Source organism: Neodiprion pinetum, chromosome 3 (assembly GCF_021155775.2).
Source record: "Neodiprion pinetum isolate iyNeoPine1 chromosome 3, iyNeoPine1.2, whole genome shotgun sequence".
In the NCBI taxonomy this organism is placed as follows: domain Eukaryota; kingdom Metazoa; phylum Arthropoda; class Insecta; order Hymenoptera; family Diprionidae; genus Neodiprion; species Neodiprion pinetum.
The window spans coordinates 26,877,249-26,904,275 of NC_060234.1; the positions used below are offsets into that span (position 1 = coordinate 26,877,249).

Consider the following 27,027-nt stretch of genomic DNA (forward strand, 5'->3'; position numbering starts at 1 on the left):
CTCTGTACAACATTCGCTAATATTTCACTTTAAGTTACAATACACACATGTTAATGAATTGACTAGTTTTATATATCCTTGGTTTTTCGGTGTTGTTATTATTATTTGTTGGTTTGTTTTTTTTTCTAAACCTTAGGTTTAAAGTTAACTTTTAGCTGTCGGGCGAGTGATATACTCGAACGAGAACTGCCTCGCCGCGCTCATTTCAAAGCTAGTCTGAGGTCTGAGCGAATTCCCAGCGCGCGCGCGCTTATAAAGCTCAACGTGACGTCACTCCCCACCGATTTCCGATTGGTCCGCATAAGCCTCGGCCCGCCAATCGGAGCGAGCCTGTGCTGATTTAAACAGCATATTATGATTCTACGGTTCTCCCCAGGCCTGCGTGGCCGTCGACAGCCGCAGACAGTCCTCCACTCCGCAAACGCGCAACTACCAACTGTCACCTTTCGGGAATATTTAAACTTTCGTAGAATCGGGTATGACGAAACAATACGAAGAATATGCCTGTATGGAAATCTTAATTTTCTCAACCGGGAAAAATATCATCGCGACATGTATTTCTGTCGCATTAATACGGTTTCTAAGTATGCAACAGCTCAGTTTTCCACACCTTCACACATGGGAGAAATAAAGAGAAATGGACAATTAGTTGTTTAGTTTACCGTTGAGTTTCGCACATATTTGCTGTGCGGCAACCGAACTAAAATTTTCATTCGTGATTCGTGATTCCTCTTTGTTCGTCTTGAGAGTCGACGGATGAACCGCAACGTTGACGGTACCGAGTGACCGCGGTAATAATCTGCGTTAAAGTCGGTGCTCGCCGCGTGGCTTTGATTTTACGATTGGTACACGGAAAATGAATGGAAAGATACGAACGGCTAAAAAATCGAAATTAATGATTTCCATCGCCCGTTTTCGTCTTGCTTATTCTGCGCGTAACGTGGTTGAGCGATTGTCCCCAGTCTATCCATTTCTTGCGAATGTCGAAACTCCCTTGAGAAACACTCCCATGAACGAGGAAAACTGAGCTGTAAGTTTTTGACAAACATGGCCGCAAAGAGCGTATATCGTTAAACACGTGAAATTTATTTATTCTTACACTGTATCATCTTTCTCTTTTTCCCCTCCCATCATGTTAACGGGAAAGCTGTTCTGCCCGTCGGAGACATACGGGTTATATACCTAGTCTATTTTCAATCCTGGGTAATTGAATTCGTCTACTTTTGTGTCTAGCGTGGGTGGCGCCCTGGCCCTGCGTTCTCATGGGCAACCCTTCGTCGTCGGCTTGTACCTGGAAACAGCACGCTCACACGGCCTGTAACCCACCCTCGTTGCCCGTGACCAATCTAGTATTCCATTATTTTCTCTATTTCACTTATGTGTATACCCGTCGCAGCGAAGGTTACCCATTGCTCGGACCCCCATATCTACCTGAGTACAATTTAGGTATGAGCAAACCATAAAGATTAGGCATTATGGTTAGCCACCCGTCCGAGGTTGGACGGAGTGCTCGGTTCGAACCCGAAGTATCCGTATTTGTCTAACATCCACTTTCTAAGAGCCCGTGAGTCAATTGTCTTTAAAACGGTACTTAATTTTCGCAAGGAAAGTAGTGTCTATAGTTAGTGTAACCCAACCACACTCACAAAATTGTACTTAATCTTCGAAAACGATATACCGTTAAGATTAGCAAAATAAGATCATCCGCAGAGTCAACAAAGGTACATATCGAGTACCTGAAACTCGTATCGGACCATTGATCATGAGCTATCGATAATAGTCGTGGAGTAATGACCGAATTAACAGTATCTATAAGCCGGATGACGCAATTTTCGTAAGTCTAGAGATTGATAGTTTATCGTATTAGTGTCTGGACTTGCTGGTTAAAATATTCCTCTCAGTGAAAAGGTATTATTCTTAAAATCTGGCTAACAAGTGCAAACGGTTACGAACAAACGTCCCTCGGATAATGACACGGTGACTGGGAACGCCGGGAGCAATCTAATAGATGAATGTAATTTGGGATCTACGTTCAGGAACTCCGATGTGACAAAATGATTATGCGAAACACTGAAACGAGATTATTTTACAGAGTCGATCAAGCTGAGTAAGTATCGGAAGCCTGACGGTTCGTTTCACTAATTATACAAGAACCGTTCCGAGCGCGACTCTTTGGCAAGCCTGCAGCTTATAGATAACGTTACAACCGAACGTGCCACGTGTTCGATACTCGCTGGGGGTTATTTGGGGTCATTTATAGGGTCGGTCTTCAGTCACCACGCATCGAACGCTGTTCTAACCCCCTTCAATTTGTAGCAACTGCAATGGCGCCTGTAGTATCGTCCAGCTGTACAGTTTGATGCATTATTTTTAGACGCGTAAGTTTTACGCGTGCATCGATTGCACTCGGCGCAGTTTGTTTAATTCCCCAATAACGATGCATAAGCGGCGTTAAACGCGACCAGGTTTTTTCATGTGCCCGATAATAAAGAAGACACAATTTTAAAACCAACGACTTGGCGTACAATTCGTATACGTGTTGTATTTCTACACACCGATATGTATTGATAATTCATTGTTCTTCTAGCTGAGTTTACCTCACACTTGATGAGTGTACCACCCGTGACACGTCAACATGTTATAGCAGCCAGTCGCGACACTTTGACTATCTTTCTATTATTGTTTTGCAGATGGCGACATACGTCAGTGGATAACTTGTATACCCAATGTTTGACGACATTCATTCGGTAGATAAACTCTAAAATCGGTATTATTCCACACTTATCCCCTCCGAATTAATTCCGTTCGCTTCTCCTATATACGGGAAGCCAGTTCGCAAGATAAGCGAACGCGTGTGTCTCGATGGTAATTCGCTATGCCTATCAGATTTAGAAAATAGCATTCAACCTTACTTATGGTATTATAATAATTTCGGTTTTTTAACACTGTATCCGAGTTAGACGATTAAAATGAAATGCAAATTCATAAATTGAACCGCAGAGCAAATATCCCTGAAAAAGTATTCGCACGCGCAGTTTTATCAGAGTTTATGTGATAGGAGGAAAGAAACGGTCTCTATTCGTTACGCGAAGCTTGGATAATTTTGAATGGAATTTTTTTGTAATACCGGAGGAACAACCGTCGCATTGGAAACTATTCAACGATTTAATCTTCATGCGAATTTTTTCAGCATAGTCTCCTGAGCGTCGGGAGCACTTAGTTTCAATGGCAACTGTCGTATTTGCCAGATCTCTCTATAAGGATACTGAATTTGTAATTTCGATGTTTACCGTAAAGAATGAAGTCTCGTCGCTTTCACGTTCTTCTTACATTATTACGAAGTATTGTCATGTGCGGTGTATCGTAGGTGATCTATAATCACAATATCTATAGCCAAATTATTGATTCTATTATTAGGTGCACAGTCATATCGTAAAAACGTGCAGGGTGCTTATTTTATTGACTGGTACCCGCTTCAAGGAATAATGAATTTTTCGCACAATTTCATCTCCGTAAATCGGAGTCAACTGACCAATTAATGAACCCTAAAATATCGCGATAAAAATATTATTAATCAGACATATTTGCGCAATGATCCAGCGTGAGCTACATTGATGAAAAATTTCCGTTTACTCGTTTAGTGTACAAAATTGTTCATGACGTAAATTATCTAAAAACTTATTAATTTCGTTTCATAAGAATGGAAAAAAAATTTTCGACCGAGGTTAATTCGGTGTAGTGGATAATTAATATGATACAAAAATGTATAAGCGAGTAGAATTTCCTGGAATACACTAACGGTGACGTGGTAAAATTCAGCGGGAAGAACTATTTATTATGTTTGTGTTACGAAGGCCTTCGCACGAAGAGTTCCCAGGCTACTAATATAGCTGCTCGCGCCTGCAACTCGTTTGTGGACAACGGTGCGAATCTAGCTGGCAAATTAGCTGCGATATGTGCCAATTGCGAAGTAGCGCAAAATAATTATTCTATACTTTTGAGAGCACTACCGGGCGTTTCGTTCGGCTGGGGTTTGTTTGAGATTGCAATCAACAGCCCGCTCCAATGTCTACTCGCATTAACTTTAATAACGGAGGGATGAGAGAAATGCGCAAAAGCAACCGATTAAATATTACGTGAACATGAAAATGGTTTCAAATGAGCAACGATTATATATATAATAATAATAATACGACTAGAATTTAATACACGCAGGCGGAGTAGACATCACATCGTTCAAAATGCGTCATGGTCTGAAAACTGTTAAACAAACCATCAGAGGTGGATATTCTTTCGATAGATTGTTTTCTTACTTGAATCAGTGCAGTATGAGATTAACGCGATTTTGTTGCAAAAGTTTGATTTATTTTTCTTCCACCCAAAACGTCTGAACCTGGCAGTTTGTGAATTCTTGAAAACTGTCCGAGAAGTTTTTACGAAATATGTTTTATTTCTCCCCATCCTTGCGCAAATTGTTCCAAGACATAGATTTGGCAATTACAGCTGCGAACAACGGAGAAGAAATAAAGTTACACGCAGTTGAAATTTGTGCGTAGATTCAGATAATCAAAATTAGTTTTCTTCTGTTTTTGGACAAAATTTAGAAAGGATTTAACCAGCGCGGACGTAATTACTTACTCCGAGTACATAATCTTAACACTCTGGATCAATTGCGAATCGACATATTTGTTCGCACGCAATCAGTGTATTATATAATATGCTCAATTGGCCAGATGAATTCGCACTTCGCGTATGAACGTATTATACATAGCGAGATATCAGGGACTGTGAATGTGAGCTACGAAAGTTGCGAAAAATAACGATCACCGACATTTTATCTTACGTTTTTCATTTGCTTTTTTTCATGCTTTTGTACAAGCGTGACATGACCTTGCCGTGTTATTGTATTTGCGCAAATATGAACAAATGACGCTGTACAAATATGTTGCAGCAATAAAATGATCATCCAAAATAATGTGAAATTAACCCCGCAACATGCGACTAACTGCAGTAATAGCCGCAGAGATCACGACGCACGAGCCTAAGCAAAAAGTCAAAGAAAAGAAAGAAGCGGTAAACGAGCTTGACGTAAACGATTTTGAAACGCGCTATATTCGCGGAGAGTAAGTCGGGTGCATTCGAATAACGGTTTAACGAAGAAGCGAAATGAATCACGAGTAGTACGTTTACTCATGTTAATTGCACTCGTCGGAATTGACAAATTTTTTAGCTCAAGGTGAGGCCGGTAAATTCCACGAGGATAAATTAATCCAAGATTCATGCGTGTATGCATGATCAATAGCGATTATATCATTCAAACTGGGTGCATATCACTTATCCCGCAGAGCTCGTCACTCGTCACGCGTTCTACGTTATGCGAGGAAAATTTTATTTCAACCGTCTTGCACGTGATGGAGAAACTCCAAGTGAATCCATACGTCGGTTTGCAACCGTGGTCACGCGTATACTTGCGTCTACGTATACGGTAGATGTGTGCACACCGACTACCCAGCAACCCCTGCAGCGAGACGAGTGCGGTGTCCTCTGCATCGACATCGACGCGTTTACTTGTGCAACCGAAACATGTGTCGCAATTAATTGTCAATTTGTGTAGACGCGCGATCTCTCATGCACTGCCCTTAATTGATCTTAACCCACTTATTGACCCACAAACCAATTCAAACCCGTCCGGCGTATTGTTCTCCATTATTGCTATCTAGACGCGAATTATTATTACACATATGAATAGAGAGTCCACTTCTGCGCTGTCATCTTCCTTGATTTGACTATTTGAGTCAACCTACCGCTTCGCATTCGAAAGGAAAGAAAGAAGTGAGTAAATGATATAAGAAAAGAAAAAAGAAACCGACGGTTATCACGTGCGCGTATGAATTTCTTGGGGATATACGAATGCGCGACTCGGTGTCAGGTTTCCGCGTTCAAATGACACGCCTATCGTTAATGCGTCTGGGGTCTACCGCATCTTCTCGGCCATGGCACTGGCAATACGGAGAAATGGGATGGTGATATGGCTATCAGGCTATGCATGTATGTGAAATCAATTCCAGTATGAATTATTATTTTTCTTATCTACCGAGAAGCAGATTAAAGAAAAAGGATGTTTCGATTTCTTCACTCATTGTTAACCGTAAGTATGACATGTTAATTGTGACGTAAGTATTTTTCAGGAAAGTGGGAAAATTTATAAGGGTAGTCAATAAAATCGATAACGTAGTAGTGGGAAATCTACTGCAATATATTGCCGACGAGGTTCGATACGTATATCTCCTCTTTTAGTCAAAGACAAATGATTATCCACGACCGAGGATGCATAGAGTTTGTGAAATGGAGCCGAATTGCAGTGATTTAAGTATATAATACAGCGCTCTTATCAGCTATTAGTAAACCACCATGTGCGCTATTGACGTCAGTACCAGTATCTGTTGATTTACAACTCTCGTTTCACCATATCGATATGAGTAGTTTAGATGCTCGGCTATTTGGGTATTAAGTGTTTTAGAATTTTCGTCTCACGAAGCTCATCGCATGCGTATGATAATACTGTACAACGTGATAGTTTGAGAAAAGTATTATGAAACGTTTGAGATAAGGGTAAGAAGTCGTAGCTACTTTATCATATTTTTGCTCAACTCGTACGAAGCGCGTATATATGTTTCAACTCTCTGGAAGAGAAGGCACTGAATCATGCTCCTCATCTCGTAACATTTCACAAGACTGTTATCGCACAAAATATACGGCCATATCACGAATTGTTTTACTATCAGCTGCAGCTACAATAGCCTGTCGTGTCCTCCTATCTCCCGGTAATACCACGAGCTACTTGCCACGGAGCTTTTTCCGTGAAGTCAATCGTGAATGGACTGGCAACGAGAGGCAGGAAAAAGAATCGAACAATTTTCGAAATAAGAATGTTGCCTACACGCATAACGGCTACTCCATGTTCCTGGAATAACTTGACTTTCAAATATACACAGATAAACCATAAATCTAGATTTGACACGCGAGTAAAATTTTTTACGCACGTATGTACCTATATTCATAACGTGAACCACACATCGTTCACGTATCTCCGCTTTGGTAAACTCGTTTCCTCTTTTCTTTGCTGGCACAGTGCCACCAGGTGTTCGTTGCGTTAGCTGATAGCCAAACAATCATCGTACTTATCGTAGTTAGAAGAGCACATCGTTATTACACCGCGGATGGACTTACCTGATCGTCACGGCGAGCAATACGATGATAGCCCCGACCAGGACCATGGCGATCAGAACTCCGCATATCATGTACACGCTGTCCACCGTTGGATCTGAAACAACCAGAAATATTCCTCAATTAAACACTGCGAATTGTGCACATTTCGATAAATAGTTCTCGTCACCTAGCTGGTGAAATTTGCGCAGGCATTTCACGATCTGGAACAATGCAGCGTTAACCTCGACGAATGTTACAAGTTCGATGCAGTGCGCGAACTGCGTGGTCGTGGAAAGTGGGCTGACTAGATTGAATTCTGCAGAGCTATAAGAACAAGTCACATGTAACGCGCATAGGCTTGCCTAGTTCAACCAGAAGTGTCGAGCCAAACCGTTCTTTGTGAACAATAATTATTACCAACGAATATACACGAGTCGTGACGTTCGTTCAATGCGCGGCAAATATTTAAATAATTAAATATTGACCAAACAGAAATCACAGGAAACGTGCAAGGATAAGTATAACAGGCGGTGAAGGATGCAGTCCATTCTCGACGGTCAAACTCACGATGTTAATCGTGAAGTGTCAAATACGTCTAAAATTCGCTCCCAACATCGTGACTATCAAAGCATTGCGGTATGTTATAATTTCAAGTCAAAGTGAACGAAGAAGAAACGAAACAGATGTACGATCCACGACTATATATAGGATTGATGATGGATAATTCATTTCGAGTGATCGAGATGACGTTGCTTCGAGAATTCCATTGAACGTCGATACGTTTGGATTATTTTCTAACGTCACTGTAGATAAGGAACATTTCTACCAACCGATTTATCTTCCGCGGCAGGATATTTTACATATCTCGACGAACAATCGCACATGTTTCAATCTTGAGTGTCTGTTGGTACACACGTAACCAGGTATTGAAGAATAAGCGAAATATACTAGTAAATGAGTCTTGAATACGTATTAATTATATTTTTAGGACAATATCAGCGAGGCTAGCATTATACCGTATGTGTGTCACACAAACGCATGATCCACGCACACCAGTCGTGATCTCTCGCTTCTAGATGGATTATACCTGACCGGTCGAACGGTTCCAGGATCTCGGATCACGTGCCTGTGGCGTGTAGGCGAAATCTCGATCGTGCCTCGAGATCGCAGAATTCGAGGCTCGCGATCAGCCGGCTCTCTCCGCGTAGCCGAGAGAACCTCACGGATCGGGCACTCGTGCGAATTTTTATCAATTTCCTCTTTCAGTCGCTCTCCGTGAAATCTAGCCGCCTTTTGCGCATCCGCAAGCGCACCGTTCGCGGTGAGACGATCGGCTCACCGTCTGGTCCGATCCAGTCGTCCGTGTCCCACATCGAGTCTCGGCTATTGGCCAGGGTTAGAGAGACGAGGAAAGTTTCGCCGCTATTCTCACCTTTTCTTTTTTTTCGCCTTTCTTCTTTTTTAGCATGACTAGATCGGCCAAGGTTTTGGCCGTCGGCTTTGTGCGAACTGTAATCGATTCGCGGACTTTATTTTCGCCGTTATGTTAGCCTCGACTCGACCGAAATCTCGTTTCGACGCTGAACCACGGTCTCTTCTGAAATTTTCCGTCCCGTATCGCAAAACCGATCCGGGAAGTCGGAGGTCGAAAAAACGTGGTACTTATCAACCCGACGTGTGATCTCCACCCGGCACTCGAGTCTTACGGCGTAATATTCCACGTATGGAAAAGCTGCGGGAAAAGCGACACCCTTTGATATATTCCATGTGACTTTAGCGTGTCGGGCACGCGCTTGCGAGAGAGTGAGAGCAAAATTTACACGTGTAGGTCTCGCTATCCAAACAAAGACCAGATGCCACCGCAGCTCGGCCCATGTGAGTAATGTAAGATCCCCGGTTCCCGGTTCACCGCTGTACGAATAAGCTTTGCGGAAGGAAATTAGAATATAATAGAAGAATTGTATATACACGGCAGACGATCGTTACCATAGCTACAGATCCCGCGAACCGAGGATCTTTGTTGCGCAACAAGAGTAAAATAAAGTTGCAGGAATAGCTTGATCGAGGACGAATTATTACGATCAATCGAGATTTCCTGCAAATCTTCCTTTTAGCCTTAAGCTACAATTAGCACGGGCGAGTATAACTACTCAGCTTCGTTAAAAATTTATTATGCCAAATATCCACGGCCGTTGATTTTTACTCGCGTTAAGTTGTATTTTACATTACACATGCATCTGTATAAAATACTCCTTTCATTGGAAATAACACTTGTGCGATAAAAGTTTTACTACGTCAAGTCATGCATGGGACGGAGGTTTTTTTTTTTTTTTTTCTCTTTTTCGCGACGATAGCTTCCCGTGAACGTTTTAATCAGTTGAATGAATACGATAATTTTTTTTTCATACTACACATATAGGAATCGAGCTTACCAATCTCTACATGTTAGCTGAATTTTTTTCTTCGTTTCTTACGTCGTCGTGATAAAGTATTTAATTCTTCATAATTTTGCTTTATTTTCAATCTTTAACAGTTTGCGAAATTATTTTAATCGCGGCAAGACGCCTCGATTCATAATCATTACGCAAACGACATCATTTTCGGTATTTCTTAATTTTGTTTGCTTGCGTGAAAAAGTAAATTCTGCAACAATGTTTCAATCTTCAATGGAACTAAAAGATGCAGCTTAGCCAAAGGTTGGCAATTTTTTAAAATTAAATTCCAATGCGGCTGCTGATCACTATAAAAGTGTTAAGAAATTTCGGAAATTTCTTATATTGAAAGTATTACATTAACACAGGAAACTGATCGGGATTTTCTCCGACTCTGTTAAAACCGGTTTACATTTCATTGACTTGCAAACGAGTGACTGGTAGTGACATAAAATATGATCATGCCTTGTCACAAACATTGGTCAACAGACACTTTTCCTGAAATTTCGGCATCTCATTTATTTCGGGCTTCCTAGTCTCGACAAAGTATTGCGATGAGTTGAAAAAAAATGTTCCGAGCCAATATCTCTCGAGAAGCGATGCAGGAGTCTTGTGATCTGAAGGACTTGACGCGACTCGTTAAAAGTGAGGCATCTCCTGTGGTCTCGCAGACATTTCTTACTACGTGACTATTTTTACGTAGGTGGGTATACAAGGAGTCCTTCGTAGTCCTAGAAGGGCCCTATTTGAATGTTTTTCCATGTAGCGCTAGCGTGAAATTCTACTTATTTATCGAAAGAGCATTCCAACTGGCTTAATATTTTGTAGAATACAGTATTAACAAAATCTTCAAGCCCCTTGTCATGATAGACTTACGGTAAGTTCACAATCTATATAGATTGCGTAAGATTTTTTTATCTCGTTTTCACCTTTAATTTGCGTCTTATAATCGACGTTCGTAATAACTTGTTCATTTATACCGACGTATATAAACATATTCGCTGTCTATACATTACGATTGTCTTATTACTTCCAAAGTATAGACAAGTGCCAATGAAATGCGTAGTAAAAATTTCTACATACGCAGCGAAGTAACTATGAAGAGAAAGATACAAAAAGCACAGTTAACTTTTTCCTGCACAGCCTCCTTACAGTTTGAGACAGAGACGTGATATCAAGTTTTCAAAATGAAATTCGACGAGGTTGTTTTTTACTTCAAAAATACTCGCCCGGTCAGATTCGCAACGCGCGTACGGCTTATTACGAGTGTAAAGGCGAAGTCTGAAGCAATTCGCAAGATACAAGACCGAGATGTAAACAAGCGCAGGTCGAATCAAGATGTGCAATTATTCGAGCGTTGATAAAAAGGAGCCTGCAACGAAGGATCGGCGTGGGTGGCGCGCTGGAAGTTTCTATATAGTCGAGTCCGCCGCATAAAAGTTTACTTTGACGATATAGCGTAGGTGTGACAAGAGGTGAGATACGAGATCCGACCCTCTTCGCCTCGAGACTCCGGCCAATTCTATCGTCGCGTCGACGTGCAGGGTGCACTGGCCCCAAGTCAAGAGACTTTAAGCCACGTCGACGGCGTTACTCGTCTGCTTATATTCTTATTTCCCTGATACGACGGCGAAGGAACTACGACGCACTTTCGCTAATTATAAACTAGCAGTTCGAATCGCAACCGCAATATCAGTTGCAGTGTCCGTAACGGACGTTTATTCGCACGTTTAGCCGACTGTCCTATCGCCCCTGAGGCGATATAAATAGGCCGATGTACAGAAATTATGAATGAGCCGTGCGAAAGTTTTATGCCTAGGTAACTGGAATCGATTCAATTTCGCGAATAGTACGCGAGTTGATACGCACGTCGGGTCGAGGTCGATACGCGTATTGCTGCATGCATCGGCTACCTGTATACGTATACATGCGCATATATTCACGCATATCCGTACAGGTTGGCGAAATTGTTTACCTGTCCGTAACCCTGACTGCGGAGACAGAGATCGATAGATTTTTAATCAGTCTCGTAGGTAATTGCGAATTGTTCGTTATACGTACACCGTGAGAGACCGGAAGGCATGAATTTGCCTCCACGTATATATAACAATTCTGCTGCTGCTATACTTTGCGAACGGGGTCGTTGAATCCGCAAGGCGTCAAGTATTGTTTGCGGCTAACGAAAGTTGTGTGCGCAGCTTGATTTCCGCCTTTTAAACCGATTAAATTATACCGCAACTTGAGTCATTACTTGTTTCATTTCGCAGGCACGCGTCCTCGGCTCGCTCTCATTACCGGATCTAGATTCGGCTCACGCTATCTAATATCCCCGACTTAAGCCCCGTGCTTTTTTTCCTTGTTCGATTTATACACAGGTACGTGTATAAATAGGCAGGCTATTGTGATAATGGACGAGGAAAAAAAAATAATAATAACAACAAAGGAAACGACCAATCATCAATTTATCTTCATCCACACTAGTCGCGACCGAGTTGATGGATCACCTACGATAATCGTATTGAACGTTGCGCTAAAATACTAATTGCACGGTATCTGTTGACGGACAAAAGAGCCCGCACTATCCCGAAATAAGCGGCCCGAGGATTGAACTTTTTTCCTCCAAATTCCATTTCTGGTATACCCGCAACTGGTTGGGACCAGCTCGCGCCAGCTGCTGCTCTTCGCGATTTCGAGATGCGCGGATCGTCGTTCCTGGTATCGTTTTACAGACAATTTTCCCCTGAGCAACGACGGCGCGGGACAATGCAAGTGAGAAAGTTCAAGAAAAAACTTTCTGTCATGAGAGGATGATATCTTTGTGCTCTGCTCCTTTCGGCACGCTCAACTTCAGTTTGCTTCCGAAAAATTATCCACGTTACGACGGTTGAATGCGCTCTATATCAATTAAGGATATTAGTTGACCAAAAATCAATACCTACTGTTTATTAATTTCATTAATGGATTGTCGCAAATGATGTATTATATTTCTCTTCGAAAATACACAAAAGTATCGGAAATACTGGAATTTTAAACAAAAACTTAGATATCCATGCTGCTTCTGAAATCTCTTCAAAATATTGAAAAATCCGCAGTAAATTTCGTTCGACTTAATTCGACGGTGGCTCATTTTATTCACACGACTGTCTTTCTACTGAAATATTTTTCTTTTATCTTGATTGTATCGTTAAATATTTAATCGAAAAATAATCCAGCAGTATTTCCACAGTACAGGTGTTGATCATGATCGACAATTGGCAGTATCGAATTGATTACTGGAAAGAAATCTATTTCAGTGACTTTGTAGAAAACAATAGTGAACTTGAACAATGCGAGAGCGATTTAAATGTCTAGTCAAGCATTGGACTTCAATGTTCACATGACGAGCCTCGGGGCAATGCAACTGACAGTGCGATGCTCGACGCGCGTTGAAAAATATTTATATATTGTTCTTATTCGTCAGTAGCTTGTAGAAAACGAGTGTATGACTCAGCTACTCTGGAGTTACGTTGCGAAATTTTGGCGTACCTGTAATAAGTATATACACGTATGTGCGAAGTTTGAACCAGCTATTGACTTACGCATCGAACGCAATCGCGTTTGACATTTTATCTTCAATACTTGCTTCAACTCTATTTCCGTCACCAATTTATTGCCCTCCAATCGCATTGCATACAACAGAGAAGATTAGGTAAATGCAACATCCGCACGTGTAGCACGCAGATATTTAGAATATATAGCGTATATATATATACTGCAGTTTACCGGCTACAAAAGTATTCATAAGCCCGCAAGTGTTCGATTTGCGTCACATATTATGACGTTTTGTGTTTGGAAAAGTGAGTTGAAAAATAAGTGATACTATTTTTTGATATGCGTGACCTGAGGCGATGCGCAATTTTTCATTACACAGGTAGGATTGAGAACTGCGAACGATCCTCCGAAACGGTTAAACATCGCACATGGCGTATAAGCAGTTTGTTCCATTCCCGGTATGTTTAACCACTAATTAGTTTCCAGCAGGTACTCATATGCATACGTATTTATCAAGATAAATCTCAGTATTAATAGCTCCGAGGTAACTTCTTGGTACTCTCTTATATTTCCTTCTTGGTTTACGTAGAATAACCACTTGAATTTGTCAAAATAACATCATCGCAAGAAACACGTTGCTCGATGGTGGGTAATTTAATAAATTTTGCTCACCGTGATGTGTAAACATCTAAAATCGCACACGATTGCCGGATAAATTTGTAAAATTTGGCGACAAGGACCGGACACAATATCCCGGAATGCGCAATTGGGATAAAATTGTACAAATCATTATTTACATTAGCCGACTCTTCGATCAATGACTGGAGCGACGAGTGCGTCTTTATTGTTAGCTAATCGCTTTCCGAGCTTTTGGCCTTGGGTTTACAAATTTTACTGCAAACACGTTGAAAATTTTTGTGACGTACAAAAGATTGTTTCAGAGAATCGTTGGTATCGTTTCGCGTCTGTAAACTTGAGCAAGAAAACCTTTATTCTCGCACTTGATCGAGAAAAGCTCAAGAAATATCTCAAGTGTTTAATGAGATACGGAGTATGATTCAGATAGCTATCTTCGTTGATAGCGGTGATTACTTATTATCTATATTATTATTAGAACCTTATGACGATTATCTTGCATGTCCAATCTATTTCCAGCCTAAGTGAACACTTGATAATCATGCAGAGTCTTCGTTCAGCAGCTGCTTCGTATTGGAGAAACTCTTTACTCTGACTCTAATCATTTACACGGTGATATGTACTATCAATCTCTCATTAATCGGGTTCCGCTTAGTCATGCCGAAGTGAAGTTAAATCCCGGTACGCAAAAGTGAATATTTAGTTTTTATACGTCGTGCTTGTAGCTGAGAGCAGAGACGTATAACCGAAGAAGTTTCCGCCTGACCAGGAAAAGTATCGCGCAACTGCGTATTGAAAGGAAATTGGTTTCTGAACCTCTTCGGCGTAAAAAACTTGTATTTATCCTGGTTCTGAACCAATTTGCAAAACACGCAATATCACATTTTAAACTTGGCGTGAAGAATTTATCCCCCAACTTTCTACCACCAACCGTAGTTTGAATTGGACGGTAAGCAGCTAGAAAGTTGAACTGATTCTGCGTATACCGATACAAATAAATTCGAACCGATATTATTATACCGTCGAAATTTCTCGTATACAAATCGCCTACCGCGAATCGACCATCTACCTTAATGTATACGGACGCGTAAGCAGATACGACGAAATGAAAATCAGGCTGGATCGTGCGACATGTAGACACTGCGTGTAAAAATAATCTTCCAAGAAAATCCAGTCGATCTTTATCCGGGTGGGCGATACAGCGGAACGGTCTGGAATTAATCGAAATAGGGTTTATCGTTAAGTTCTTGTTTATGTACTTGAAGATAATTATATTGTGGTTCAGTTCTGTTCGCATTGCCTGGATTGAGTGCCAGGATCCATGTCGAGTCCTGCAACGGGTTCGTTCGACGGTGTTCAGCCATCCGAGTTCAGTAAGCTTTGAATTTTGAATGAGGGGAATAACGAACGAGGGCTATTCTCGCGGCAGACGCAGACATCCCAGCAATTCCGAAACGCTATTTAGATGGGCGGAATAATTTTTTTTTTTTTTTCACTCGTTCGAATATCTCGGCATTCGACTTCAGCTTCACTGCTACAATTAGAACGCGACTTTGAGGTCCGAGGTTGAATCTGTTTTCCTTGGCCCGCAAACCCACCATGCACGTTTCAAATTATCGCTAATCGGCCCATGTTTGTTATACCACGAAATCGCATCTCAGCACATGACGTTATACACAGGCTTAGGTAATCGCTGGAAATAATAGCACAGATGTTTACCGGCGGTCATTAGACCAAATTTAAGATAATCAACGTGACCGGTATATGAGATAACTTTGACAAACCGGAAGAATACAAATTAAGCCACGTAATTAAGATTGTTTTTGAGTTATTATACTTACAAGTTTTTAGACCAAAGTACTACTTTACCTTATTTGATGATCGGAATTTTTATGCATTGTGTATAATTGATGAACATATTATCAATTTTTGCTAAATCGTGTCATCTCCATATCTAGAGTTTATCAGTTTCTGTCTGTTTCTTGGAATTTTTGGAATTCTAAACGTGGCAGTTGAAACTGAAATTTTCGTAAGAAAATCCGTTCGTCCATAAAATTACTAAATCTGATCCCGTTGAAAAATGTCAACGTACGTACTCGATCTACTAATTCCTATCCACTCCGTGTATGGAATTTATCAGTACATAATATCAAAAGGCCTATAACCCCGTTGGTATAATATATGCCACGCGCTGGCCTTCTGATAATTGAGTCTTGAACGATTTGACGGTGATTAGCACAGGCGCCAGAAATCGAAATTTGCATATATTTCGGGTGGTTCGAGGTAATAATTACGGTTTTACGTCACGATTTAAGCGTGGTCGACACACGTACGAGAAAATCTGACTAATACCGGCGTAGGGCAAAGAATTTTCTTGGTCTACTCGAAATAGGTCCATTGGATATATACGTTGTACGACCATATGCACAGCCAAGGTTCGGCTCCGGCTGGCGCTCTTCTAAATCTCATCCTTTTTAGTACAGCTTGTCGTCTGTCGTCCGTCTGAACGTCGGGACGTCGTTTTGTACCCTCTTTTCAACCCGGAGACATCGCCCGAGGGAGAGGAGTTCAACCGAGAACGAACGGGCTCAGGACCGTCTGGTGGTTTACTTTCTCCCGGGCACTTTTACAGTAGGTACCGGAAATGCGTTCGGTTCTTTTGCAATAATTCATTCATTTTCTTAAATTCTCCAATGGAATGATGTATTCTACAATAGATGAAGACTTGAGTATGACGCGCAACTAAAAAATCAGTCGCAGTATTAGTTCACAAGTACAAGGTAATCGGTTCTTTTCTCAGAGCTTGTTGAAACTTGAGTGTGACCAGGAGCCGGAAGACGAATTCATCGTTGGTTGAAAAGCTCTTAAGACCAATTGTAATCGCCATTTCAATTATTGTATAACTCGCCACGTAGAGAAAAATTTTATTCCAAGAATATCCTGCAGGAGTGAAGGGTACCTCATATCTGAAAATCGTTTCCAGCGAGTAACGTGAGTTCCAGGGAAGCTGGAAGCTGCAGCTTGGCACCGAGCAGGTGAAGAGAGTTTAAAAATTGTAAGTGCATTCTATTTGCAGACAAGACTCATTTCGCCTACGGACCTGGCTTCTTCAGCGGCCCTTACCCTGCACCGTCGCTAAGCAACGCCCAAGCCCATTTCCCAGCCCCATAGGCTTTTACAAAGCTGCAACAACTGCACGATGTGAAAAATGTTTGCTCGGAATGGCCGCCGCTCGTCTGTCGCTTGAGATTTACAGTGGTGCCGACGGATTTTCTTAAGAGCCAAGGTAACAGCCAGGTTAGGGCTGTGCAAAGGTGAAGACCTACGAGTTGTGGATACAAAGGATCCTAAAAATTTCACGGTCGGAAGGAAATACCGGTGTTTGAGAATCGGGGATGTATCGGGCGGCGTCGGATGAAATCGTGGAACATCGTTGAACAGGTGAAACAGACTAGAGAGGTTGTTGGCTTGGGCGGAGCGGTTTCGATCCGTCGGTCGTCGGGGTAAAACCAGACTGGGAAGCGGCCACATACCCGACCCTGTCTCTGGCCATTCCCGGTAACCGGGAGATCGATCAGGTCTGCATTACCCCTCGTTGAATTTACTCAGCTGCGGCTAGGTTGGATTTCGAGAGGCCTGCATCGATGCAATTCACCTTGTACGTCAGCCATAGGTCGCCTGACCTTTTCTCTCACCGACAATCGTTCGTCCTGTGATATTGTACCCGTTAAAATCGGATGCCAGACACACTTGACGCCGGTTCATCAATATCCTTTTTAAGCAGTTCAAAGTTATTTCGAAGGACCATGGGCGTGTTCGGAAATTGACTGAAAGTACTGTCAGTACTGAAAATGGTATAGTCCAAGTGACATATACTGTAGATTTTCAGTACTGACAGTACTTTCGGTCAATTTGCGAACACGCCCCATATACAGTGTCGACGGTCTCCGCACACCGTGAATCAGATGTGAATGCCCGGTATCGTGTAAGTCGTATCCTTTGTTGGTAAGAGATCCGATGAATATTGGCTGTCACGATTTCTCGCGTAAGTGTGCACAACGAACGGTGGCAATGTCCCGTGTTGCGGGTGTGCGGCGGATTCTATAAAAATTCCACTCAACGAAACGGACTTGTCGTTGTAGGATAGGGGCCGGATTTTATATACGGTATACCAACGTACCATTACGTTTAATGAGAATAAACGGGACTCGAGAGACCATTTCTTCATTTGCACTGACGTTCGCTGCAGAGAGGATCGAGAAAATATATTCATCCAAGAGAATATTCCACGTCTTACGGAAGAAGTTGGAGTAAATTGACAACAAGCGTATCGTATCGTTTCGATACACTTGTACGACAAAATTCTTAGGATAATTCTGTTTGTACGAAACATTTACCAAGGTCTCCAGACGGACTTCCGTCGATCCTGCGTTCAAGGTCTTAACAGCACCCTATTCCGACGAGGCAAAGAACGAACTGCCCCTTGTCTCTGTCGCTCTCCTCTCTGCAGTCTGCCACGGTTTCCATTGGGCGCCATGTCAGCGGGCCAGGGATGGCTATGGCTATGGCTATGGCTATAGTTAAACGCCGTTCCCCGAGGCTTGGGATCGGTGCAGGGTTCAACCGTCCGACTTTGTCTGACTATGTGCGATCACGTGGGCAACCAGTGGCGCTCGTTACGAAATTTTCTTCCCACGAAGTCTATACACGCAGGTTGGGTTTTTCTCACTGCCTTTACGAGTCTTTATCTAGCCCAGTGCTGGAGCTTTAAATATAACTCAGGGCTTCGCGTTCGGCGTTTCGTCATTTTCAGTTATCACAACCATGATTTTCTCCTCTTACGTTATAAACATACATACATATGTATGTATATATGTATACCACTCGGAGATGTCGTCCTAAGATTACGTGCCTTAGAATTACGGTCAAGGAAATATTTCGCGATTGTCAATACAGTATCTATTTTCCGGGTATAATATTAGACTCCACCTGTCAATTAACGTCAATACACACACGTATGCTATATCACGATCGTGGGCGAAGAGTCGAGTCCGACCAAATTTCGTGTACGCGACCTCGATCTTCCACGTGTAACCGTATTAGTCATAAGTCCATTGTGAAAAAAGCTCGGAAAGTTGTATAATGTAAAACTCGTATAAAGGCTTCGCAAAGCTGGGGTGCAACTTAACGAATCGACGAGAAACTCTTATTACACGGAAGAAAAACCCGAGCGAAAATCAACGGTGTATGCATATATGGAGCTCCGTTGCGTATACAGGCAGTGACGTGTTTTTTCGTTATGATCGTGATTTCTCAAGGACTTCGAGAACGATTACAAGGGTGAGCTCACTTCTTGTCAGCACGTTCGTTCGTACAGTCAGTTATAAACTGGTATCACGTGTTTACTGGAATGAGATATACGAGTATACCACGTTACATGTATAATTTCCAAAAGTAATTGAAACAACCATTCGAGTAATTAAGCCGATTATATTCGCATTACGCGTTTGTGTATTAAGCTCGATAATAATGTATAAAAAAAAAGAACAAAAAAAAAAAAACTGCAGTTACCGTCTAATTACATACATTTTCAGCCAGACGGTAGGACCTTGAAATTTGAAGGTTAAAAGTTCCGTCGAAAAGCGCAGAATGCATGTTGCAAACATTTCATTTGTGACGAAATCTCTACGACGTCGAAAAGTGATGATTTTCACGGTGGTGATTCGCAATCAAAAACCACCGACACGTTTGACATTTGCATCGAAACTGGAACAATTATTAGCTCACTAGATTTTACGATTCGATTCGCCATTATTTTCGACATGTGTGGGCAGTCGAACGATCATACGTATTTCTAACGCGCTTATTGTTACAGTCGCACGTGTAATTTTCTCGTGCCAAACCTGTGTGCAAAATTTACTCAGTCAAGCAGGTCATACATGCCGCTTTAATTCATACTGAAATAAAAGCTTGTAATATTTTGTGGATGTTTATTAATTCCGGGTATATTCAGTTGCAATTACGGATCGTTCGCCGAAAACGCTGGATAACGAGTTCAAACTCGATCGTGAATATACCTCGCAATATAATATTCCTGTCGCAGGAGGTGAATGACGATAATTGATGAAAATAATCAGGCACCGTGATGTTAACGGCGTGAAAACGGCGATAAAAACGTCGAGAGATCACCCCGAATGCGTCAGCCGCTGAGGCTACGTCAGGGGATAAAAATTGTTCGAAAAAGTTCGACGGCCTATTTATAAGCACGTGTTAATGTCCGGAAAACTTTTCGGAACGGATATTTTCCAAGAGTATCAAATAAAGTTTGAGGAATCATGCGTCGTGACATCATCTCAGATACGGAGCACGTACAACACAGTATATTCTAATGGAAGTCTGGGAACCAGTTTTGGATGAATAAATTTTTTTGTTTCTCCACGTACGATTTATACTCCATGTACGATTCTTTCCTGCATCGATCAAAAGATTCAAGGAAAATTGTAATCTCAGTCATTACTTGATAATTGTGAGGAAAAGTTGGACGTTTCTCAAGAAACATAAGCGGAAAATACGTGGGTGAACAGATGACCCGAAGATCAAAGTCGTATTGGGATCGAAAGTGTGTTTTGAATTCGAGTCCGAGCGTGATCGTAATTACTGTCCCGATTAAAATTCGTAATATCGAAGTAGGTCAAATAGAGAATGAAGCGTCCTTTTGTCAGATGAGAAAATCTATTTCCGTTCATCTGCAATAATTTATAGCAATAAAACTTGGCGTGGTGTAGAATTAAAATTGCGATACTCTATTTCTGTGACACGGATTAATATTCTGTAACGATTACGGCCGACCATCCAATGACCTAATTGATCATACATCGAGCTATAATTTGAAAGCTGAACCCAATTCCACCGTCAACATGACGACTATTCCACTTCCGTCTCTGCAGGCGAAAAGTCGAGGTCAACCATTCCGTTGAATAAATACGTTAGGTTCGATTCAAGCCAGCCGAGAATACAGTGTATGATCAATTTTTTATTTTCAATAGTGAATGCGATGCGAATAACCGTGGGCCAGTACCTTTTGGTACGCTGCCATAAGCGATGACTGCGTCCGAACGATTTTTACGATCGTAAAAGCAACGTAACGCAAAGTTCTTCGGAGATTAAAAAGTTGGGGAAATTAAGATCGTCCGGGATTATGTGCGGTAGATATATAAGTATAAATTAGGGCGAGTCGCAGAAGCGGGGAGCTCTGCATTTGAACCGGGTTCATGGCTCTGACTGTACCGGGAGTAACTTATAGGTTTATTTATAGAATGCCATCCGTGGAGGATTGACCGTAATACTGGATCACGTGCGTAGAAATAACCTGCTGCATGAGATGCTGGGAGGAGACTCGACGCCGCCCCCCGATATAATATAATATCTGCTGCAGAAAAGGGGCGAGAGAGTTAATTACCCTACTTGAAGGATGCAAGGTGGTTGAGGGGGAATCCCCGGCCTGGGAAAAACATCGATGGTGAATTGTACGAACGGTTCTGCATAAGGCGTAACCGGTAAATCGTCAGGTGAACTTCCAGACGTGTTTAATTCTTGACCACTTTTTACCCCCGCGTTCCGTTTACGCTCGATCTATTAACGGGCTCTGTATCGGCAAAGCACTCTTGGTACGTTTTATGACAGCTACACCTGAAGACTTGCTTCTGTGTTTTGCTGCAATTTGCAGCACGCAGCTAGCGGAAAATAAAAAAAAAAAAAAACCAATCACTTGGAACATCCCGCGATAGAGTCCATTTATGAAACGTGTTGTATAATGTGTGCAGGTGGATAATTGCTTGGATAAAATCGAAGGTAAATAATTTTAAGCCGTAATTACATGTCCGTGGTGGCAAATGCAGTGTATATTGAAACGGCACGTCGCAATGGACCGTGAAGAAAGTCTCTTTAGATATTTCTCAACGAAGTTATACGAGGAGAAATTCGCGCGTGCGTGTTGTATACACGCAATATACACAAATACAGAGGTACCTATCTACGTTTACTAACCGTGATTCACAATCAGAGAGAAAAAGTTTCGGGCAAATGGTGATCTTAACGTATGGAAGTTAAGCGAAATAACGGTACACTTCACAATGCGCTAATGAGGTATTGCAATTTATCGGCTTGGTTTCCAACCCCAAGGCGGTAACTCGTCTGTAACTATGTACTAGGGATCACCGTATGATGATTTGCGCACATCGGTTCGTAAGAATAGACAAGTATTGGAACGAAATTGAAAATGTTATAACCGATTCTCAAAACGTCAGTCCGAGAATAGACCGAGGCGATGTGACGTAGAAAACGACGACCGTTCACTTTCAACGATTGCGTTTTTATTTTATACTCTTCAACCTCTCATCGTATATATATATATATGCGAACGTCACGGCAGACGGCAGCCTTCTGCCGTGTATAATAATCCTTGCAGGAGTGTTTTTGTTAAATATAGTCGACTCGAGGTTTGGGACTTCCTTGAGCACTCCTTCTGCGTATACAAAAATTCCTCACGTACGAAGATTGTAACCGGTCCAGCAGTTCCCGCATTATTACGTCACGACGGCAATCTCTGATAGAGACATGCGTAACTGATTTGAATATAACGATAATCAATAAATCCATAACAACGTACATATTTTCATTCTGAGGATTACATCTATTTATACATATAGCCTGAAATCCCGACGACGTTTCAACCGGGTAATTCCCATTCCGGACCACGTTTCAGGGTCTATTTCTCGGACCTACTACCAGTATAATATGTGAAATATGTGACTGTGAGGGAAATCCCAAAAATTGTAACAATGTAATTTAGGACACGTGCAAAAATTCGCTTCAATATCGCAAACTTTCATCACGTATAGACACGGTTTGCATAAGTTCCCTTCTTCCGTCGTTGCAACTGCACGTAAGGTTATTTTACAGATTTGACAAACCTCTGGAAGACCTCTGTTAGCACGTTTTTTTTTTTTTGTTACGACGTCTACAAGCCATTTTTCATGATTTTTTGCGCCATGTCTGCTGGCTGTACTCTTTGTATTGACATTAATTCGATTGAAGAAGCGAATACTGTTTGCTTATTAAAGTGTCAAATATTTGTTTCTCACGTATATTTAGTATTATAAATCGTTATGATACCGTGCTCGCCGTGAATAAATTGTAACCGTTGCCACCAAGTCAAAATTACCACTCGATCGGAATTTACCAGGATCTTATTTATTTTCTTAAAAACAAATATTACTGATGTAGAAAAACTGTACAGATTATTTAACGATTTTGAATATTTTTCGAGGAATGTCTAGGTTATTTTTCAAACAACGCTTTTCTCCATGTTATTACAGTAACTTTGCACTAATGGTTTTTATTTACTTCTCCTTGAAAATAATCATATGAAACGCGGTTGGGAATTGTTTACCATTTTATGAAATTTGTTCAGACGGGCATAACATTTCTCTCTTGTATAAAAAAACTTTGAATTTTTACCTGCACTGGCAACGAATCGATGAGAAGAATTGTCTAGAATCGAGTTAAAAGTTCCAAACTGATCGGAGATTCGAAAAAACCAGAAAAATGTTTGCATACAGTATATCGAATACGATATTTGGGGTATGAAGTAGGGTGAGAAGAGAGGTACAAAACACAAAAAAAAAAAAAACAATATAAACTCAACTGGCAAATTATTTAACAAGTCCAGAAAGTTCTTTTCACCATTAGTCATTCGTACAATTCATTGACAAATATTTAACCTATGCGTTTGTTTTTAGGGCTTAGACGCGTCGCACTTTCATGAAAAATTCAGCAATTAGTATACATTATAGAGTAAGCGTAATGTACGTACTATGCAAAGCAATTACACCTGAGACACCTGAGCTCGTGACTCCGACTGTGAGAATTTCGTCTCTTTTTGCGTACAATGAATTCGTGTCCGCCAAGGCCACCGCGAACTAGAAGCACGTATTAGGAAATAAATACCTATAGGTAATATCCACGCTGCTTAAACAGGCAGATGGCAATGTGGATTGATGGACTTCATTGAGAACTATAGAGCAAGAAATCAAGCGGTTCAACAATCAATTGTCATTGCGTGAATTTTACTTATTGTTAGACCTTTTCTCGCGCCGAGGCTTCTACGTCAGATGGTGAATTACTCGTGTGGCTACTTGACTCTTTACAGTGTCAGCTATTTCCAGCCTCTCTTATTGCGAAATTCAATCCAACCTCGATTTGCGCCTACATCGATTAAATCATGCAATTATCTGCGCGGTGATGAGAATCAATATTGTACGGATAATATTGACAGTTATTATTATAAAATCATGCTGATCCGACGGCGGTGCGTCGGACTTTGGAAAAGCTGGTTTATCAATTTTTCTTTCCAGTGTATAATACGGTCGATAGTACGTTGTTGAAATAAGCAGCTTATAATAAACTTTAGAGAGAGAGAGAGAGGGAGCGCGGAGTCTGCTCACGTTCAACATCTTTATACAGGTAAATATTTTGCCAGCAGTTCAAGAAATGGTTGGATATATTATCCGGCAGTTCGGTTAGAATAACGAACGACGATTTTCAGAAATCGGTTAGTTAATTTTCATCAGCACATCGTGGACAAATTTACCTAGTGAAAACCTCTGATCCTGTTTATAGGTATAAGCGGAATGGCGAGTCGGTCGATAAACTGGATGATCTTAGATTTGGGTATCTTGTCCGAGTAACAAAGTGACCAATCGAATTCACGACCTGCCTCTGTTCGGCTGTTTGAAAGGTCAGTAGACACAAGGCGACCGTCAACTCCATACCTACATGCTCTTTTCTCGTCAGCCTCGGACTTTTACTCACAGATTTGCACGATTGGAATTCAGGAACCAGAGAACTGAATGCACGCTCTGCCAGCTGTTAGAAGATCCCTGTATATTTTAATTCTCTGTGAGACGTTTGAATACCACCACACGTGAACGAGCGTGCACACTCAGCGTTGCTTCCAGATATAAATTGTTTCTCATGGGATTTTCGAATAGCAAATTCGCGCTAGGGAATAAATCTTACCAACGCTGCTGAAAATAGGCTACTGGTGACTGTGGCATGGAGCGCAGACGCGCGGCTAGACGTTCGACCGCTGTGTTCTTGGGGACGCCCCCGCGATATAGGGAATAAGAAATCGTCTAGGCGTACAATAAAACCATAGACAATCACACGGGCAACCTTTCGAGGAAAGGCCACTCTGATTAATAATCAACATAACAGCGGGCGTCGAGCTATTACCACATTACCACAATTCGCAACATTTCGTGAGGTATACAGCTTCGACGAGGAGTCTTTCGAGTTGGCGTTGCTACAAGGAAATACCAAATCATGGCCATTGGCATATAGACGAATGAGAGGAGCAGCGATACAGGGAAAGCCAACTTTAGGCGAAGGTTACTGCTGGCTAAAGATAACTTATCTTGACCGGTGTGCATGTGGTCAGCATGTGATTATTTTTAGTGTATGAACAGTAAGAAAGTATCACAAGCTAGTCATATTTTCTTAGCAAACTGTTACGTTTTTTTCCTTGATCCCCCAGTTTCCGACTATTACGCGCTCCAGTTATAAATCGCATCATGAAACAAGGATCAGCGGTATCTCGGTAATTTATTCATAGATTATTCATCCACGGACAGAGAGCCGAGCTGCATATCTGCGAGAGTGTAAGAAGCCGCTGGGACAAAAAAATTGAGAGTCGGAATTCAGTGAATGAAATGCGAAGAGTAAGATGAGTCAAGGTTGTTAACTACGCATGCATTTGCAAAATAGCTTATAATTCTGTTGCATTATTTAAACGAGTGCACGCAACTTTCTACGGCCTGCACAAACAAGTACGTTTGAAAGTCACAATTTCTGAAATATTTCCCGCAAAAGCATGTAAATTCGTTATTCAGACTTAATTCAAGGATATTTTACAGCCGAGCTCGAGATAAATTCGTTTGCAAGACAGGATTTGAGTGTTGAATTATGAAAAAAAAAAAAAAAATGAATGAAAGAAATGTGAAGGAAATGAAGAGAACCACCGGTATATGGCGAACTGTGGTTAAACGCGAATTGAGAACAGTGTCGGATGTACAAAGACGTGCGTGAAAGAAATCAGGCATTATGATGCATGCGAAGCATGAGTGATAGAACGGGTCTCTTTCTGCCACGTTAAAATATTAAGCGATAACCTAAAGCTGATTCGAATATCCACTTGTATGCCGAGATAATTTTATAATCCATTGTTTGCGAATGAAAAAGATATTTCGTCGAAATGCTGCGCAAAATCTTCTGATGTCAGTGAGCGTTAGTTTGATAGCGTAGGCTTAAAACAGACTTGCCGCGATCGGTACCATTTTCCGCTCCCAATGGACTTTGTCGTGAGGCAATTCGTATATTTCTGGATTAGGTATATTCAACTATACTTTAGGGCTCACAAATTGAACGCTCTATGTTTGTGACGGGTATTCAATTATTGGATGAGCCCATAGCATTCCCATAACTTATCGATAACACGAGAATGTTTTTCAAGCTTAAAACAGGAAACGGAACTGTGCATATGCGACGAGTCTACTATGTTAATGTGATCGCTAATAGGAATGTCACGCCATGTGTTTCAGGTGTCACAAGACGACCGGTATCCAGTGTTTCTTTGACCGGAAACCGTGTCCCCGGCATTATTCCAACGGCATTATATCGGAGAGTTCAAGAGCTATTGTTGTTGTTGCTGTTATTTATTTATTTAGTTGTGTTTTTTTTTTTTGTGCATACGGCAGAAAAGTAGAGGTCTCTGTTCAAACTTTTATCGACTCTATTATAATAACTCTCCAAGAACTTTGTTCAATCCTCTGTTTCTTTATTGCCACGATATTAACCGGTGAACATCATGTTATGCCATATACTGTTTTCATTCCGGCCAGAATCAGGAATGATTTACTGAAAATTATGGATATTTACTGTTTTTGTACATTGCTGTGGTACATATTACTCCAAGACCATTTTATACAGGTAATACGTTCGATGATAGGTCGTAGGAGTTCTAAACATCATAATTTACTGGTTGGTGTTCTGGCAATGAAATAGTCTCACGCCTACAAAGAGAAAAGATTCGACGAAACTTGTCGACACACCGGCACCGACCGATAAATATATAAACAAATTCCGGGATATCTGTACGGAA

General features: G+C 41.4%; 1 protein-coding gene across 8 annotated transcripts in view; it reads right to left on the reverse strand.

The window, feature by feature from the left end:
- LOC124214657 (uncharacterized) overlaps positions 1 to 27,027 on the reverse strand; it is a 134,340-nt gene that overhangs the window by 4,917 nt on the left and 102,396 nt on the right. For all 8 annotated transcript variants that reach the window (XM_046617164.2, XM_046617163.2, XM_046617166.2 and 5 more), the window contains one exon: positions 7,231 to 7,324. In XM_046617164.2, coding sequence (XP_046473120.1) covers positions 7,231 to 7,324 — 94 coding nt within the window. The remainder of the gene's footprint in view (positions 1 to 7,230; positions 7,325 to 27,027) is intronic.